Source organism: Dipodomys spectabilis, unplaced genomic scaffold (genome assembly GCF_019054845.1).
Source record: "Dipodomys spectabilis isolate Male_0828 unplaced genomic scaffold, ASM1905484v1 ptg000015l, whole genome shotgun sequence".
Classification (NCBI taxonomy): Eukaryota; Metazoa; Chordata; class Mammalia; order Rodentia; family Heteromyidae; genus Dipodomys; species Dipodomys spectabilis.
The window spans coordinates 13,802,870-13,818,907 of record NW_024870692.1 but is presented as its reverse complement, the minus strand read 5'-3'; the positions used below and the strand labels follow the sequence as shown (position 1 = coordinate 13,818,907).

At 37.9% G+C, this 16,038-nt stretch overlaps 1 protein-coding gene across 2 annotated transcripts in view; it reads right to left on the bottom strand.

Moving 5' to 3' along the window:
- Positions 1 to 274: 274 nt before the first annotated feature.
- Positions 275 to 16,038, bottom strand: part of Terf1 (telomeric repeat binding factor 1) — a 30,432-nt gene continuing 14,668 nt past the window's right edge. For both annotated transcript variants that reach the window (XM_042666891.1, XM_042666895.1), the window contains 4 exons: positions 15,805 to 15,917; positions 11,412 to 11,500; positions 3,764 to 3,870; positions 275 to 695 (listed from right to left, as the gene is read on the bottom strand). In XM_042666891.1, coding sequence (XP_042522825.1) covers positions 534 to 695; positions 3,764 to 3,870; positions 11,412 to 11,500; positions 15,805 to 15,917 — 471 coding nt within the window. In that variant the 3' untranslated portion in view covers positions 275 to 533. The remainder of the gene's footprint in view (positions 696 to 3,763; positions 3,871 to 11,411; positions 11,501 to 15,804; positions 15,918 to 16,038) is intronic.

The following is a 16,038-nucleotide window of genomic DNA, read 5'->3' as shown; positions in this document are numbered from 1 at the left end:
TGTCCTACAGGCAATAATGTTCCTTTATAGGAAACCACTGAGATATTTTGTTAAAATAAATAGATTACATTTATCATTTTAGTAACATGTCTTAATAATTAAGTAGCCTATTAAGGTTATAAATCAATTCATTATCTGAGGGCTATCGTTATTATCAAAGAGCTATCCTAATTCAATTATTTATAAAATGTATTTTTGTGTGCAATTTTACAAGGCTGAAGTTATCCCATGGACACAGAAAGCAAACAGAAATATACTTTCTCATAGAAAACTATTTTGGTTGTCAATTAGGCTTTATTTTTATATACATAAAATATATTTACATTTTTGTCAAAATAAAGATTTTTGAAGTATACAATGATGGCATATAAGTTCACACAAATCCTCATTCACTTAAGGTTACAGGAAAAAAATTAATGCTCTAAACAAAATTTTAAAATAATGGCCACCAAGTTTCAAAAAAATGTAGGGACAGTATTTAATATCTTTTCCAAGTTCTGACAAATGTAATCAGTCTTCATTGTCATGTCTGATTAAATCAGTTTTAGTTTCTTCATAGTTCTCCATCTGTCTTTTAACATGACACTTGTTCTGTTTTTGAATTTGTAATGTAATAATATTTTTGTCCAGTTTCCTTCTCCAAATTTCCTCACACCAGACTTCAACTTACTGTCTTCTTCCCAAAGCCATGCCTTTTGGTAAAAAGTGGAACAGTTACTTACAGAAGCAATTCTATAAAAAGAATGCATCTATCTACTATAAATACAGCTATTTTTAATTAAAACTGCTTAATATCTTTCTCAAAGGTGAAAAAAATTTCATCTTCTTTTAAGAACTTCATATGACTATTTCATATAACATATTAAGGTAGTTATTTCTGTTCAAAAACACAAAAATACTATTAATGTATGCTAATAAAGTACATTATGTTTAAGTGGAAAGAAATATAATATCATACACAAAAAAGTACTGATATTTACAATGCAGCAGGTGACCAACTAGTACTCCTTCTCTTGGCATACTACAGGACAAATATGACTACTCTAGATGGTTATTTACTGTGATCAGCCTATGAGAAATGCCCCAGGAAGACATTATTACACTTAGAAAGAATCTAGTTTGTTAAGTGTCTGTGGCTCATGCTACAATTCTAGCTCTCAGGAGACTAAGATTTGAGGATTACAATTCAAAGCCAACTCAGACAGACAAGACTCTTTTCCCCAATTAAGCAATAAAAACCTGGAAGAAGTGTGGCTCAAGTGGAAAAGTGCTTCTTGAGCAAAAATGTTAAGCAAAACATGAGGCTCTGAGTTCAAGTTCCAGTATTGGCACACAAACAGAACAAAACAAGACCTCATGCTCATTTGGATGGCTACTATAAAAACATCCCTCTCCCGATTCAGAAAAAAAAAAAAAAAAAGAAAAATAGGGATTCCAAGAATTACGTGTACAGTAATGTTCATAGTAACATTATTCACAACACAAAAAATGTGGAATCACCCCACAGTACAACCCCTGTTTTCAGTATATTTGATGTTGGCATAATTTGTGGAGGAGAAGGGGAAAAACAAGTCGTTTAAGGATACAGGTGGACCCGTTGCAACAATGAGGGGTACAAGTTGTCATGTCAAAAACGAACTTTACAACTTTGGTGGGGGGAGGGGGGAGGATTGGGTGGGGAGGGCGGGGGGAGGCTGGGAAGGGATGTGAAGGGTAAACAAAGGAGGAGGCTGCAATGCTTGATAAGAAATGTACTCATTATCTTGCCCATGTAATTGTAACCCCTCTGTACAGTATGTTCACAATAAAAAAAAAATGTGGAATCAACTCATGTCCATCAGTGAGTGAATAAATCAACTACATGTGGTATGTAGATATAAAAAATACTATTCATATCTGTGTGTGTGTGTGAGAGAGAGAGAGAGAGAGAGAGAGTGTGAGAATCCTAGGACCTGAACTCAGGGCCTGGCCACTGAGCCACAGCATTACTTCGAGCTTTTCTGATGTCTAACATAATGTTCATGGACTTTCTTGTCTGGGCTGGCTTTGAACTGTGATTCTTACATCTCAGTCTCCCGAGTAGCTAGGATTATAGGAGTGAGCCACCACTGCCAAGAAACTATTCATTCTCTGTCTGTCTGTCTGTCTGTCTGTCTCTGTCTCTCTCTGTGTAGGTGTGTGCATGCTGGTTCTGGGCTTGAACTCGGGGACTTGGGTGCTGTTCCTGAGTTTTTTTGCTCAAGGCTAGTATTCTATCGCTTGAGTCATAGCTCCACTTCTGACTTTTTGGTGGTTAATTGGACATAAGACTCTCATTGAATTTCTTGCTTGGGCTAGTTTTAAACTATGATCCTCGTATCTCAGCTTCTCAAGTAGCTAGGATTACAGGGATGAGCCACTAGTGCCAGCTTAACTACTCAGTCTTCAAAAGGAAATTCTGGCAAATCCTACAACAGGGATGAATCTTGAGGGCACTAGGCTAATTTAAACAGTTGATAGGAAAAGGACAAGTATTATTAAATTCTACACAGAACGAATGGTTAGATTCAGAGACAGAAAGTAGAATGAAGGTGCCTGGTAAGGAAGAGAGAGCAGTAACAGAGTTCTTGCTTAGTGAGTTTAGTTTGTTCTGCAACATCAGAAAGCTCTGTGAATGGGTGATGATGATGGTATATATGCAATATCAATCAATGTATAAATACCACCGAACTGCACAGGTAATCCATCTCTAGGACCACAAAAAAAAATACTTCATTTATTTTAACTTATTATACCTGATTCTATTTGAAATAAAACACAGAGGAAGAGTTTAAGATGATCTAAGCTGTAGGACATAAATAAAACCCATGTGCTTTGTTCTATTATCTATTACATTTTCTTTTTCTTACAAACAAAAATTAGGTTAAAAAGGGAAAAACCACTAACTTTTTTCAGGTTTTTCCACTTCTTTATACATGGTATAATTTCATTCTTTCTAGTGGATAAGTAAAATTCCATTGTGTATACTACCACATTTTCTTGATTCATTTGTCAATTGAGGGTGGTAAAAGGAAACACATATACTCTAAATCCTGGTATGCAACAGCTGGAGCTCTTGTCAACCTATTATCATATTATCACTCCATGATAGAGATAGCAGGAATAAAAAGGAATCCATGGGCTGAGGGAGAACATTTGCTTAGTATGTATGTGTAAGACTCTGAGTTTCTTTGCAGATGAAAAGAAAAGAAACATAAATGGTACATGCAGTAAGTAAATCGAAAGTAGGAGTTGCTTTTTATATTCACTGGGAGTAGAAGTCAAGACTTAAATAAATAATTTAAGTCATAGCAAATACCTCTAGTGGCCTGCAGCTTGTGGCTGTACACTAATAGGTTGTAAGATAAAAATCTACCTTAAAGAAGATAGGAAAAAGTTCCACACATGATAAAATAACAAAGACTGCATTTATTTACCTGCTATTATCAGCTAGAAAATATGTACTTTCAGATATTGGACAGATAGCCCAAGACTACACGCACTCACGCACTGAGTGGGGAAACAAATTAGGCTCTAAAACAGAACTGGTTTAATAATAAACATTTCTGATAAAATCTATTAACAAGGTATCATTTGAAGTGCAGAAGTCTTTATTTAAATTGGACCTGTTTGGAAGACATGAATATGAAAGACTATAATGTGGACATAAATTTCACTTTGTATGCAATGAATTGACTTTATAACTTTAAGGCTCATAAGTATTATTCAAACATAACAAAAATACCTGTTTTTTCCTAGATCTCTGCTTTCGGGGACTTATGCAATGATCCTCTGCAGCGTATGATCTCTTATTTTCAGTGGTTCTTTTGTTTTCTTTTTTCCTTTTTCCACCTAAAAAAATAGAAAAATAATCATCGATATTGTTTCAAATTAGAAGAAAATGAGGATTGTATTTTCAAAGGTTATCATGAAGTTCCTATCTGCTATTCTAAAAAAAAAAAAAAAAGCTCTGTATGTTTAATTCTATTCCTTCAAAACTGGAAGCTAATACAATCCAAGGATTATGACTGAAAAAGCAGAAGTGTTTTTTAGACAAGTCATCTCAGCTCTGAGCTTGTATTTTCTTTCTCTATTTAAAAAAGGAAACATATTTCATATAAAAATCACTGAAGTTTTCTTACAATGTTTAAGAACACCTGACATAGCCAAGAAATACAGTAGCTGTTTCCCTCCCTTTCTACTCCTTCCCTTCATTGTTTCTCCCTCGCTCAGTCAATTTAGTAAGATAAAAAATAAATGTGTATTGCTAAGGAAAATAGAACGGTAATTATTAAAATACTGTAGCAGCTTAGAGACAGAAAAGCTAAAATAATCTATAAGTAAAAGGGATTAGGAAGATGGTTGGACATAAAGATCAGTATACAAAAAGCAATAGAAACAGGATATGATGCACATGTCTATAATTCCAGCACACAGAAGGCTGATGCGGAAAATCAGGTTCAAAGCTGCCTGGGCTACATAACGTATTTTTTGTCTAAAACAACAGAACAAAATAGTACTTTTATACACCAACAGCAAGTAGCTATTTATATTAGTAACAAAAGTAATAATTCAAGCAGTAACTGTAAAAGTGATGCAAGACTTGTATGAAGTAAACCAAATTTTTCATATACGCAGATTAAAGATATATCAAGTTCTCACATAAGTAATCTATTGTTATAACATGAATTTAAATAAAAATTTCAATGGGGTTCTTTATATAGCGTAAGAAGATACTTCTAAAATTACTCAAGTTGGGAAAGGTACTTCATCAGGGTCCCCGTGCAAGCCTGCAGTTTTTGTTGAATATACAAGGCTTATTCATTTCTTGTATTATACAGCATCGCTAGTGAGATAAGCAATTAAGCAAGTGAGGGAAATCAAAGCATGACCATGGGCTTGCTCTCTTCTTGGGGGAAGAATTGGTTTACTATGTGTTAATGTTCCGGGACTTACTCAAAAAGTACTAGGTGGGAGAGTGTCTAGCAAGATGAGGCCATATTTTCAAACCCTAGTACCAGGAAAAAAAAGATAACAGTGGTGAGCCCTTGGTGCCCAATACCTCAGGCAAAATAAAACCTGTTCCTCACACAGCACCTCTGTGGGCCCACTGCATTGGCAATAGGACTTGGGATAAGGGAATCAGCACAACTGCTCTGACGCCATGCAGTCATTATGCTGCACTAAACTATCTTAACACTCAGTAAGTTTATTTTTTTTTTGGTCCAGTTGTGGGGCCTGAACTCTGGGCCTGGGTGCTGTCCCTCAGCTCTTCAGCTCAAGGCTAACACTCTACCACTTGAGCCACAGCGCCACTTCTGGCTTTTTTTCTTTTTGCTTATGTGGTGCTGGGGAATCGAACCCAGGGCCTCATGTGTACGAGGGAAGCGCTCTACCACTGAGCCACCTTCCCAGCTCTGACACTCAGTAAGTTAAAAGTTTACCTCTGACACCTAGATGGGTAGCAGGTTTATTGCTTATAATCCTCTATGGTTGAGTTTTCATCCATGAAAATACAGATGATCAAAAACACTAAGAATAACAAACTGAGAAAAAAAAAAAAAGAGTAAGCTCTGCCGGGTTGCCAGTGGCTCATGTCTGTAATTCTAGCTATTCAGGAGGCAGAGATCTGTGTGCCAGCCTTATCTCCAATTAATCACCAGAAAACAGGAAGTGGTGCTGTGGCTCAAGTGGTAGAGCTAGCCTTGAGCTGAAGAGTTCAGGAACAGTGCCCAGGCCCAATATTCAAGCCCAACAACTGGAAATAAACAAAACAAAACAAAACCAAAACCAAAAACCAAAAAAACACTAAGCAAAGATACTTCTGAAGAATAGTAAGACTGCCCTAACACATATTTATCAAGTGATTACAAAACTGCAGTATCTGAGACAATACATTTTGTCATCTAGGGCTGAATCATAAGCATAGAAGATGAGATATAAACTAAATTCATAAAAAATAAAACAATAGCAAAAACTTTCCCTAAACTTGGGAAAGCTATAGTCACCCAGGAGGGGAGATAAGACCAGAAAAAAAACCTCTCTACATCATATTATGGTTAAAATATTAAGCATACAGAACATGAGAGAATTCCAAAAGCTGTGAGAGAAGAATGAAGTCATATATAAAGGAAAACCCATCATAGTAGTAGTTTTCTCAACAGAAATTTTACACACAGAAGAGGAAGCTATTATAATCATGAAAATAAAGCTCACTTTCTAAAACTGAAGATAAATGAGGAAAAAGAAGAACCAAATATTTCAAAAACAGAACATAATACATACATTTCAGTAATAACTGATATTAATGGTCCCAATTCTCCAATTTCAAGATATTGACAGGACTCAATTGTTTGTTGCCTAAAAGGAACACATTTCACTGACAAAGTAAAAGGAGGAAAAAAGATATTCCAAGCAAATGAAGACCGAAAGCATGCAGAAGTAGCTACATAAATATCTGAGAAAGCACCTGATGTATATCAGATTTAACAACTATAAATACACATACCAGATGCTAGTCCACCCAGTTTTACAAAACAAATGCTAAGTGACATAAAAGCATGAATTAACCCCTATCATTAGGAGACAAATCATACAGGTTAAAAAAAAAACAAAAAAAAACAATCAACAAATGGCCTAACAGGTATCTTCAGAATATTCACCCAATAGCTGCAGAATACACATACTTCTCAGCAGACCAGGACCTTCTCTAAAACAGATTAGGACATTAAGCAAGTCTTAATAATGCAAGAAAATGGAAGTAATTTCCCTAGAAGTGAATGAAAATGAAAACAGAATCCATACAAATTAATGGAAGTGGATCTAAGATGGAATTTAATAGCTATAAATTGCCTACATTAAAAATATGTCAAATAAATAACATATAATGCACCTCCCAGGCTTAGGAAAAGAGTAAGACAACTCCCAAATTAGTAGAAGAAATAATCAGTTGAAATTAATGAAATTAACTTAAAAAAATATAGTAGGTGGCAGTAGATGGCAGATCAGAAGTATCTGCCATTTTCACTGTGAATGACCATATGGTAACACAGAAGGGACTAGACTCTGAAATGAGAAAGGGTGAAAAGTGGAAGAGAACTAGCAACCAAAATGGAGGTGACAGGGTGGCAAAAACAACAATGAAACAACCCCAGCAGAAAAGAGGCATCAAGGAATCTGAGCCAGTTTCTGGCTCCCCCAACTAGGAGGGGAAATTTATTCAATATAAGGTAAAAAATCACACAGTCCTCCTATAAACTGTTCACTCTACTTGCAGGAGAAGTTCACATAGCCCACAAGCCCTAAAACCCTAGCACAAGAATTTGTGAGGCAGGACTCCCTGCAGTATATGAGACTAACTAGCCTCCATGAAGAAAGGTGTTTGTGGCCCCTGATCTTGGAATGCAACAATGAGTCATCTTGAGAGCTTTGTTGGATTGAGCTCCTCTGGAGGCCTGGGAGTGTTCACCTGTTGTTATCTCCTATATCACACCTGGATGTACGTGTTTCTTTTCTTTTCTCTATTTTTTTTCTTTTTTTTCTTTTTCCAGAACCAGGGTTTGAACGCCAGACCTAGCACTTGCTCAACTACACTCTAACACTTAAGCTACACTTCCAGACCTTAAGTGTGAAGATGAAGTCTCCACTGACTTTCTTCATTTTGGAAATGGAGTGTACCAGACTTTTCTGCCTCAGCTGGCTTTGATCTTTGATTCTCCAGATCTTAGCCACCTGAGCAGTAGGATTACAGGTGTGAGCTACTAGTGCCCAACTTGAATAGATATTTTTCAAATGAAGTGTATAAATGGTTAGTAAATGCATGAAAAAAATATTCAAGATCCTTAGCAATCTGGAAAATATAAATCAAAATGACACTGAGATTCTACCTCACACCAGACAAAATGGCTATAATCAAGAAAAATTCTAGCAAGGATGTTGGGATAAACAGTGCTGATAGGAATGTAAATTAATGCAGCCACTATGGAAAACAGTTTGGAGGGTTCACAAAATTGAAAGGGCTAGAATGAGCATGGTTCAAGTAGTAGAGCACTTGCTTAGTCATTACAAGGTCCTGAGTTCATACCCAGTACCACTAAAGGGAAAAGAAGCGAAAAATAGAACTTTATGATCTAGCCACACCAATTCTGGATCTACACTCAGAAGAACAGCCTAGCTGACAGATGAATGGATAAGTATATATACATATGGATTTTCAATTTATTAGAACTAAATTAGGTCATTTGCTGGAAATGGATCATGTTAAGTGAAATTAACCAACCCCAAAAGATAAATATCAGATTTTCTCTCATTTGTAGAAAACAAATCATTAGGGGGCAACAAAACAATTGGTGAGGTAGATGGGAAAGGAAAAAAAGGGCAGGGATAAAGGGATAAGAAAGCATAATATGATGGCCAGTCTTGGTGTCTGAGTGATTTCCCAGAGCCCAAAAAAGGGACTGAGTTTCCAGAGCCCTGAAGACAAGGGGTAACATACCAAAATATGGACTCATTTTCACTCCACTTTCATTGGCCAAGCAGCAGCCAAGAACAAAGGCCGTATCTCCCGATACCTCACAAACAAATGCAGTACTGCCTCCCGAATTGATTGCTTCTCTGAGGTACCCACAAGTGTATTTGGGGAGAAGCTTCAAGAACAAGTTGAGGAACGATTGTCCTTCTATGAGACTGGAGAGATTTCACGGAAGAATCTGGATGTTATGAAGGAAGCAATGGTTCAGGAGGAGGAAGCAGCTGCTGAAATTACTAGGAAGCTTGAGAAACAGGAGAAGAAACCCTTGAAGAAAGAAAAGAAGCGACTGGCTATGCTTGCCATGGCATCTCCAGAAAATAGCAGTAGTACTCCAGAGGAGAATGAGGAAACACATGAAAAACCCAAAAAGAAGAAAAAGCAAACATGTGAACACCGTTATATATTACAGACTGTGATAGACAATTTGCTCCAGGGAAGTTAGAATGAACTTGTGACTTTAAATGAGCATCATTATTCCACAATACTGTGAATTTCTGGAAATTATGTAATCACTTAATCACAATCAAAAAAAAAAAAAAAAAAAAAGAACTTCGGGGAAGGGAGGGAGGGAGGGGATGGTAGGGGGAAAACAATGGAGGGAGTAACAATGTTCAAGAGGAAGTGTACTCATTACCTCACTCATGTAACTGTAACCCTCTGTATAGTATCTTTACAATAAAAAAAAAGAGAGAGAGAAAAAAAAAAGCCCCAGGAGGCTCCTCAAAAAATAGGATGGAAGAACCAGAGCCCTCTGTCTCTTTCTCCAAACCCCATAAAAGAAAGCTTTCTCCAAGGAGGAGTTGGTTAGTAGTGATCTTGAAGAGATAGCTGGTGGCAGCCCAAGTCCTCCCAAGAGGAAGAAGCAACCTAAGGAAGTGGCAAATGAACCTGACGAGGCAACCAGCCTCCCTGTTCCCAAGAAAAAGAGGAAATTCTCCTCCAAGGAGGAGCCAGTTAGCAGTGGGCCTGAAGAAGCTGCTAGCAGCAAAAGTAGTGCCAAGAAAAAGAAAAAGCTCAAAAAAGCATCCCAGGATTAGAATGGACATTTCCTGGGGGGTGGGGGAGAGCATGCCCCAAGGTGACCTTTCTCATCCCATGTCCTAAACCCCAATAAAGACAAATTAAAAAAAAAAAAAAAAGAAAGCATAATAAAGGGGTTGGGCACTGGGCACTGGTGACTCACACCTGCAATCCTAGCTACTTAGGAAGCCAAGATCTGGTTGAAGCCATTCCAAGCAGATGGAGTTTGTGAGATTTCCAAAATAACCAGAATATGTCCAGCTGGAGGTGTGGCTCAAGCAGTGGAGCACCAGCTGAGCAAGCAATTGGAGCAAATGTTCAGTCCTGAATTCAATGCCCAGTATTACCAAAAAGCAAAAAAAGGAATAGAGAATGACTGAAAGTAGATTATGCATGTTCGAAGGATTATAAAATTTAATATATGCCAATAAAATATTAAAAAGAATTATGAACTGATTTTAAGAATGACTGTATTCATCTACATCTGCCTGCTTGCCTGTCTGTCTGTCTGTCTACCTATCTATCTATCTACCTACCCACCCACCCACCTACCCACCCTACCTACCATGCTTGTGATTAAACCCAGAGCCTTGTACATACTAAATAACTGTTTTACCACTGAGCTACAGCTCCAACCCCAAGAAACCATTTGTTTTTCTTTCTTTAGACACTGTCATTTCTTTTTAAAATACAACTATAATGTAATTATAAATGCCATATAGTCAATCATTATTCACAGATTCTATTGCAAGTTTACCTAGCCTGAAAGTCTAACCCCCAAATCAATACTCATGGGACTTTTCAAGGTCATTGGTGGCCATGTAAAAAGGCAGCAGAAGTTCGAGTCACTGGACAATTCCAGTCACAGCTGATGTCAAAGAAGGTAATATCCTGCCTTTTTTTTTTTTGGGTCCGGTTGTGAGGACTGAACTCTGGGACTGGGCACTGTCCCTCAGCTCTTCAGCTCAAGGTTAGCCCTCTACCACTTGAGCCACAGTGCCACTTCTGGCTTTTTTCTTTTTGCTTATGTGGTGCTGAAGATTAGAACCCAGGGCCTCATGCGTGCAAGGCAAGCGCTCTACCACTGAGCAACCTTCCCAGCCTGATTTTTGTTTGTTTTTATACTAGTTAAACTTGCATCTTTTCTGTGGTGGGCTTAGTAACGCTTTTTTTTTCTCCTCTTTTGAATTTTTATGCTTTTTGTTAGTGATTTCACTAGTTTAAAATTTCCAAGTTTCCCAAGTGTTGAATTGAAGTGTTGTCTAATGTCTCTCTGTGTGAAGACTACCATGAAAGCATGTATATTGCTGCTGTCAGTGACTCAGTGTTAATTGTTTCTTTAATAAGAAACATATAAAACAAGGTTCTTGATCAGTTGATAAAAATACTATGGCTCAAAAGCTCAATGTAACCTAGCCCTGTATTTTCTTCTAGAGGTAATGATTTAGTATTTACTAATTCAGTGCCCTTAGAAACTTTATAAGCCAATAATTATTCATGAATAATGAGATTCTATTATATTTATGTTTCAGAGAAATAACCACTTCAAGTTGCTGAATGCAGTGAAGGTAGAAAAGTAGTGCTATAGGCTAGAGGTATATAGCTCAAGTGACAGAATCCAAGCAAACTCTTTGGGGGAAGATCCCCCTTACTATCACAGTAAAACTCTAACCCAGGCAGTCAGAATAGATACAGTATCTAACTCTGAATCAGAACATTTAATTACTGTGCTTTCATTTTCTTAAGTGCATACTTTTTGTGTTGTACTGATGAGGTAAACAGTTGGATCATTTCTGAAGGCAAACCATCTCCCCATTTCTAAAACTACAGTAATAGTACTTACTTTGAAGAGCTTCCACTTTTTCTTTCTTACTAACGTACTGTTGACTGCTTCCAAGTGATAACTTTGATAAAAAGAGATCCTTGTGAGACCTAAATGAAACACAAAAGATTGTGTCTGATTAAAAAAAGAGCAGTAAAGTATGAAAAAAAAGGAACATGGCTTATCTTTAGTTGTTCTGAGATTTTTCTTCTCTGTCCTGTTTCCTGTGATGCTCTTGCTTAGTACTCTAGGTTAATATTAAGTCTCTTAAAATTTCTGGTGTCAAGAGTCTTCTCTTTCTTCTTTTCTGAATCTTTCTTACTCAGAAATGAAGATTTTATTAGCTTTACAAGTCAATGGTGGAAAAAAATCCTCAAGCTACAAAGCATTAACTCTTTCCTATAGCTTCTAAACTTCTTTCCCAAAGAAAATTTCAAAATTCTACGATTGGGGGCTGGGAAGGTGGCTCAGTGGTAGAGCGCTTTCCTTGCATGCCTGAGGCCCTGGGTTCAATTCCTCAGCACCACATAAGCAAAAAGAAAAAAGCCGGCAGTGGCGCTGTGGCTCAAGCGGTAGAGCGCTAGCCTTGAGCTGAAGAGCTGAGGGACAGCACCCAGGCCCAGAGTTCAGGCCCCATGACCGGACCCAAAAAAAAAAAAAAAAAAAATTCTACAATTGATGGCAAATATCTGGTTATTTTTACAGCTTAAAAAAAATAAGAGCCGGGCGCTGGTGGCTCACGCCTGTAATCCTAGCTACTCAGGAGGCTGAGATCTGAGGATCGCGGTTCAAAGCAAGCCCGGGCAGGAGAGACCGTGAGACTCTTATCTCCAATAAACCACCAGAAAACCGGAAGTGGCGCTGTAGCTCAAGTGGTAGAGCGCTCGCCTTGAGCTGAAGAGCTGAGGGACAGCGCCCAGGCCCAGAGTTCAAGCCCCACGACCGACAAAAAAAAAAAAATAAGATTGGGGCTGGGAAGGTAGCTCAGCGGCAGAGTGCTTGCCTTGCAATGCATGAGGCCCTGAGTTCGATTCCTCAGCACCACATAAGCAAAAAGAAAAAAGCTGGAAGTGGTGCTGTGGCTCAAGTGGTAGAGTGCTAGCCTTGAGCTGAAGAGCTGAGCGACAGCGCCCAGGCTCAGAGTTCAGGCCCCACAACCGGACCAAAAAAAAAAAAAAAAAATAAGATTGGTCATGTAGAAATACTGAATATGAAATATTTTAAAAACCCTATAAAATTAGTATTATTTAAATTTCATAAAGGAGCAAACTAAGACTCAAAAAATACTCTGCCTGAGCTGAGACAGCTGTATTATCCCCAAAAATGAGGGCTCTTTTTCTTTGGGGGGGGGGGTCCAGTCGTGGGGCCTGAACTCTGGGCCTGGGCGCTGTCCTTTAGCTCTTCAGCTCAAGGTTAGCACTCTACCACTTGAGCTACAGCACCACTCCCAGCTTTTTTTTATTTTTTTGCTTATGTGGTACTGAGGAATTGAACCCAGGGCCTCAGGCATACAAGGCAAGCGCTCTACCACTGAGCCACCTTCCCAGCCCCTATGAGGGCTCTTTTAACTACACTTTTATTCCTAACCACTCTCAATGCAACCAGCTAGTTCTTTTCCTTCTTTCCTCCATCCCCAAACTTTCTACTTTACTCTCTAGAATGCTATTCGTAACCTCTCCACTGGTTTCTCTAGAATAGTTTCTCCTAATACCTCCTCTTGGGAATATTTTTCTTCTTTGTGACCTCCTCCAATGGAGACCAGCTTAATCTTCCATCTTTATAAAGTCTTAGACATTGGTTTTTGTAGTTTCTCATTTGTTTTTGTGGAATTGGGGAGCAAACCCAGCGCTTCATGTATGCTAAACAAGGATTGTACCACTGATCTACAGCTCTAACACCAAGTTTTCATTTTCTAATTTGTATCTCCATAGAACTTAGTCCTTGAGGACACAAGCTACTGAGATTCATCACCTTCTATCATTCTTCATAGCTACCTACTATTCTTCAAAGTACTTTCTATCACTCACAGACCTTGCCTATAATGAAGCACTGCTATTATGAATGACTTCATGGACTAATGGATAAGCTCTCATACCCTGGGCTTATCAATTCCTCATTGCCAATGAATGATCTCTTCCACACCAACTCAGCCACTCTTTCCCATGGTTCCACTCAGCATCCTAATTGACCTATTTCTGAAATAATTCATGCAGACTTTCTGTCCTTTGGACATTGTTATATTGTCTCCCACCTAATTTCTGATAGATCAAATGAAGGTTTTCAGACCGGACTCAAGTAGCTCACTTCTGTAATCCTAGCTACTCATGAGGCTGAAATCTGAGGATCCGAGTTCAAAGCCAGCCCGGCCACAAAAGTCTGTGAGACTCTTATCTACAATAAACCACTGGGAAAACCAGAAGTGGTGCTGTGGCTCAAGTGGTAGAGTGCTAGCCTTGAGCTGAAGAGCTGAGGGACAGTGCCCAGGCCCAGAGTTCAAGCCCCACAACAGACCAAAAAAAAAAAAAAAAAAGCAACCTTTGAAAGGGGGGGGGCATAACTCATTGGTGCACAGCATTTGCTTAGCATATATAAAGCTCTGCGTTTGAAAGAAATGAACTTCATAGACTTTGCAGTTGAGTGAGACACAGACAGTAAGTAGTTAAGCTACTAAGTTCTTTTAATTGTTGTGTTATTTGGCATTGTGGGAGCCAAAAAGTAGTAGCTCTAATAAACAGAGGGCCAGAAGACTTCACACAATCATCTTTGTGATTGGCAAATATGAGCTTGCCTTGGAAAGAATAAATAACCCAATTAAAAGGAACTAATCAAGGGTAAAGGGTATTATTTTAGAGATGTTCTATGTTGCTATAAAGTATCATGTATGTGGACAAGAAAGATAGGAACTACACTTAATAATAAGATTGTATGAGAGCCTCCTTTATCCACAGGAGCTATGTTTTTAAGGCCCAGTGGATGTTTGAATCCAAGGGCAGAACTAAATTATTTTCAGTAGTTTCAATGGTCAGTTGTCAATTGCAATTTGAAAATACAGATGGAATAGTATAGAAATAAATGATTCATTTAGATTTAAATTATGTATCTAAGTACTATGATGAAATCTTACACTTTCCCTGCTTCCTCCTGCTTGGGATATGAGCTGTTTGCTAAGTGTATATATTCTGTATATACTATTATCTGTTAGTCTGTTAATAGCTCCCTTGTTTATCAGTGCTCAACTAATGCTTTAAGACAGGAATGGCATCAAAGTGCAAAAATAGTGATGTTGTCATTTAATACATGCTAAAAGAAGCTGTAAAGTGCTATATGTGAACAGGTAAAAACTATATACTTAAGAAGGCAAGAAAACCGTATGCCAATGCTAAGCTCTCCTGTAAATACAAATGTACCTTGAAAAAGATGATATAAGGTTTTATTTTTTTAATCATGCTGAGTTTTTTGATGTACTTCAAACTGAAAAAGATTCTGGTACAATGCATGATATGCACTTAAGATGAAAAGGCATTAAATTTGTGGGTGGAAGATATAAACAGGAAACATGTCCTATTTGAAGGCAAAATGTTGCAACCAAAAATACTGCATGTAGAGTGACCCCCTTTAATTCACAGGGGCTATGTTCCATGGCAGCAAGTCTTTTTTTTTTTTTTTTTTTTTTTTGGGTCTGGTCGTGGGGCCTGTACTCTGGGCCTGGGCACTGTCCCTCAGCTCTTCAGCTCAAGGTTAGCGCTCTACCACTTGAGCTGCAGCACCACTTCCGGCTTTTTTCTTTTTGCTTATGTGGTGCTGAGGAATCGAACCCAGGGCCTTAGGCATGCAAGGCAAGCACTCTACCACTGAGCCACCTTCCCAGCCCAGCAGCAAGTCTTTCAGTTTGAGGTACTACACCAAAACCAGCAGAATTAGTTCTTGGTTGGTTTGTTTGAGAAAGGGTCTTTCTACATACATAGCTCAGACTAACTTCAAATTTGAGGAACCTCCTCCTGTCTCAAGCTCCTAAGTGCTGGATTATAAGGCTACACCACTATACTCAGCAATATCTTTTCTTTCTGTAAAATTTAGACAGAAGAAAATAATATGTGTAACATTAGGGCTTAGTATAGTCAACAGAGATGCCTTTCTTTTCTTAGTAGGGCAAGGGTTTTTGATGTGCCACTTAAAGAAATGCCATACAGCTTCTCTGTGGCATATTTAAATTGTTAACATCAGTGTATTTTGAGACTATTGCTAAATGTTACAGTACTTCAATAGTGTTATCGTATATCCAACGAAATATAATCATCAGTAAGAAAACACACACAGGACTCGATAATTATCTTTCAAAATGGCTTACTAGCATCACTTTTACCTAGAGACAGAACATTCCTAAACAACGACAAAAATTAATAAGTTTACAAACCTTTTTCCTTTACATAAATCAACTTCAGTTTCCATTTCAATGTTCTTCTTATTGGGCTTATCTTGAGATGTCATTATTCTTGCTTTTTCACTTTCTACTACTTTTGTTGCTGCCTTTAGAAAGGTTGTATATACAGAGGAGAAAGAATGAGTTAAGAGATTTTGGACTAATAGAATTAAATTAAATTTGTTGGTAGTCATAGCTGAAGTATCTGTTCAGTCTATTAAAGGATAC